The sequence below is a fragment of the Penaeus vannamei genome, chromosome 13 (genome assembly GCF_042767895.1).
Source record: "Penaeus vannamei isolate JL-2024 chromosome 13, ASM4276789v1, whole genome shotgun sequence".
NCBI classification, from domain to species: Eukaryota; Metazoa; Arthropoda; class Malacostraca; order Decapoda; family Penaeidae; genus Penaeus; species Penaeus vannamei.
Genome location: NC_091561.1, coordinates 5,185,059 through 5,187,558, shown reverse-complemented (window position 1 = coordinate 5,187,558; position 2,500 = coordinate 5,185,059). Strand labels below are relative to the sequence as shown.

The window sequence follows — 2,500 nt, the reverse complement described above, 5'->3', positions numbered from 1 at the left end:
CACAGAGGAAGAGAAAGTGAGCAAGAGATAGAGGAAGAGAGAGAAATAGAGGAAGAAAGAGAGATAGAGGGAGAGAGAGCAAGAGAGAGAGAGAGAGATATAGAGAAAGAGATAGAGAGAGAGAAAGAGATAGATAGATAGATAGAGTGAGAGAGAAAGATAGAGAGAGAGAGAGAAAGATAGAGAGAGAGAAAGAGAGAGAGAGAGAGAGAGAAAGAGAGAGAGAGAGAGAGAGAGAGAGAGAGAGAGAGAAAGATAGAGAGAGAGAAAGATAGCGATAGAGAGAGAGAGAAAGATATCGAGATAGAGATAGAGAGAAAGAGAAAGGGATAGAGATATAGAGAGAAAGAGATAGAGAGAAAGAGAAAAGGATAGAGATAGAAAGAGAAAGAGATAGAGAGAGAAAGAAAGAGATGGAGAGAAAAAGAAAGAGATAGAGAGAGAAAGAGAAAGAGAAAGAGAGAAAAAGATAGAGAGAGAGAGAAAGAGAGAAAAAGATAGAGAGAGAGAGAAAGAGAAAGAGAAGGAGAAAGAGAGAGAAAAAGAGAAGGAGAAAAAGAGAGAGAGATAGAGGGATAGAGAGAGAAAGAGGGATAGAGAGAGAAAGAGGGATAGAGAGAGATAGAGGGATAGAGAGAAATATAGGGAGATAGTGAGAGGGGGAGGTAGAGGGAGAGGGAGGTAGAGAGAGAGAGAGAGAATAATGTAGTGAATTATATCAATTATATTGAAATATATTGAGTAAAGTGACTGTACCACAGTGCAGAATATCTTATGTTTAGTTCCCTTTACAGGAATTATTGCCTTCATATCCACTATCTGGGATGCTGAACAAACATGGAGGAAAAGTACGACTAACATTCAAATTAGAATTGGACCAATTATGGATCGGCACTAAGGAACGGACAGAGAAGATCAACATGAATCACATTCGTCAAATTGTCTCTGAAGCTATAGAAGGCCATGAGCAATATCACATTATGGTGAGTGCCCGTTTCAGGTCCTCTAGGGTTTATGAAATGGCTTGAAAAAAATGCTGTACAAAGTTGTAATTTTAAAAATTTATTTATTTATTTATTTATTATTATTATTTTTTAATGTTATTATTATTATTATTATTTTGTGTGTGTGTGCGTGTGCGTGTGCGCGTGCGCGCGTGCATGCGTTTTGTGTTCGTGTGTATTGTGTGTGTGTTGTGTGTGTTTGTTTTGTGTGTGTTTTGTGTGCATGTGTGTTGTGTGCATGTGTGTTGTGTGCATGTGTGTTGTGTGCATGTGTGTTGTGTGCATGTGTGTTTGTGTGTGTGTGTGTGTGTGTGTGTGTGTGTGTGTGTGTGTGTGTGTGTCTGTGTCTGTGTCTGTGTGTGTGTGTGTGCGTGTGTGTGTTTTGTGTGTGTGTGTGTGTATGATACTGCTAATGATGATAAAATTGTTTTACTTATTATTTACTTGATTAATTCTTACTCTGTAAAGATATCAAGAAATAGTAAAAGTATAGCAGCTAAACTTGATGTCTCTTTACAGGGTTTACAATTAGGACCTACAGAAGCTTCGCGGTACTGGATCTACTGGGTTCCTGCGCAGTATGTGGATGCCATCAAAGATACTGTTCTTGGCAAGTGGTAAATACACACAAGCCGGTTGGATTATTTTTGCCAACAGTTTTTCATTCTTGTTTTATGTAACATTTAAGTTTTTCTTTTTTAATGCAAGCAAATGGGATTTTCTCAGCTAACTCGTATGTGGAAAAGATACCAAATTGTTTAATTAATATTACTGCAATCATTCTCTGATACCATGTATGCAAGGCTTTGTTGTAGGGAAGTTGGAGGAACTTTGAGTTTACATCTGATAGTTTCTGCTAAGGTCTTGTTTATTTTGTAAGTATATCCCTCTCCCCTGCATTCTATTTCTATAAGTTGGTCACTTTTTTACTGACTTCTTCTTCCCCACCCTCATCCTCATCCCCCCTCATCCCCATACCCTAACCTTCATCCTCACCCACACCCTCACACTCATATATTTATCCTCCTCCTCCTCCTCTCCTCCTCTCCTCTGCCTCCTCCTCCTCCACCTCCTCCTCCTCCTCCTCCTCCTCCTCCTCCTCTTCCTCCTCCTCTTCCTCGTCCTTCTTCCTCCTCGTCCTTCTTCCTCCTCGTCCCTCTTCCTCCTCGTCCTTCTTCCTCCTCGTCCTTCTTCCTCCTTGTCCTCCTTCCTCCTCTTCCTTATGTAGTTTTTTGATGTTCCATTGCTTGATTACCTTGGCTTCCAAGGCTTTCTTTGGTTTGCTATATGCTTTGCTAGGGTTCAGGTTGGCCATATTATATGGGTGAATTATCAGGATTGCTTTATATATGGGGGCACATTATATGGGTGGATTATCAGGACTGCTTTATATATGGGGGCACACAAAGAGGAAAAAAGCATATAGCGATAATGTATATAAGATATAAGAAAACAAGTGTATGCATCCCTGCATATATATTCATGTGCACTCATAC

General features: G+C 39.8%; 1 protein-coding gene across 2 annotated transcripts in view; it reads left to right on the top strand.

Annotated features, from left to right (window-relative positions):
* The window catches only part of LOC113820720 (ubiquitin domain-containing protein UBFD1), a 48,725-nt gene that overhangs the window by 23,119 nt on the left and 23,106 nt on the right, over positions 1 to 2,500 (top strand). Inside the window, exons 6-7 of one of the 2 annotated variants that reach the window (XM_070128754.1) lie at positions 795 to 983; positions 1,524 to 1,621. In XM_070128754.1, coding sequence (XP_069984855.1) covers positions 795 to 983; positions 1,524 to 1,621 — 287 coding nt within the window. Of the gene's footprint in view, positions 1 to 794; positions 984 to 1,523; positions 1,626 to 2,500 lie in introns of those variants that run through there. The other variant, XM_070128753.1, reaches the window with a different exon arrangement.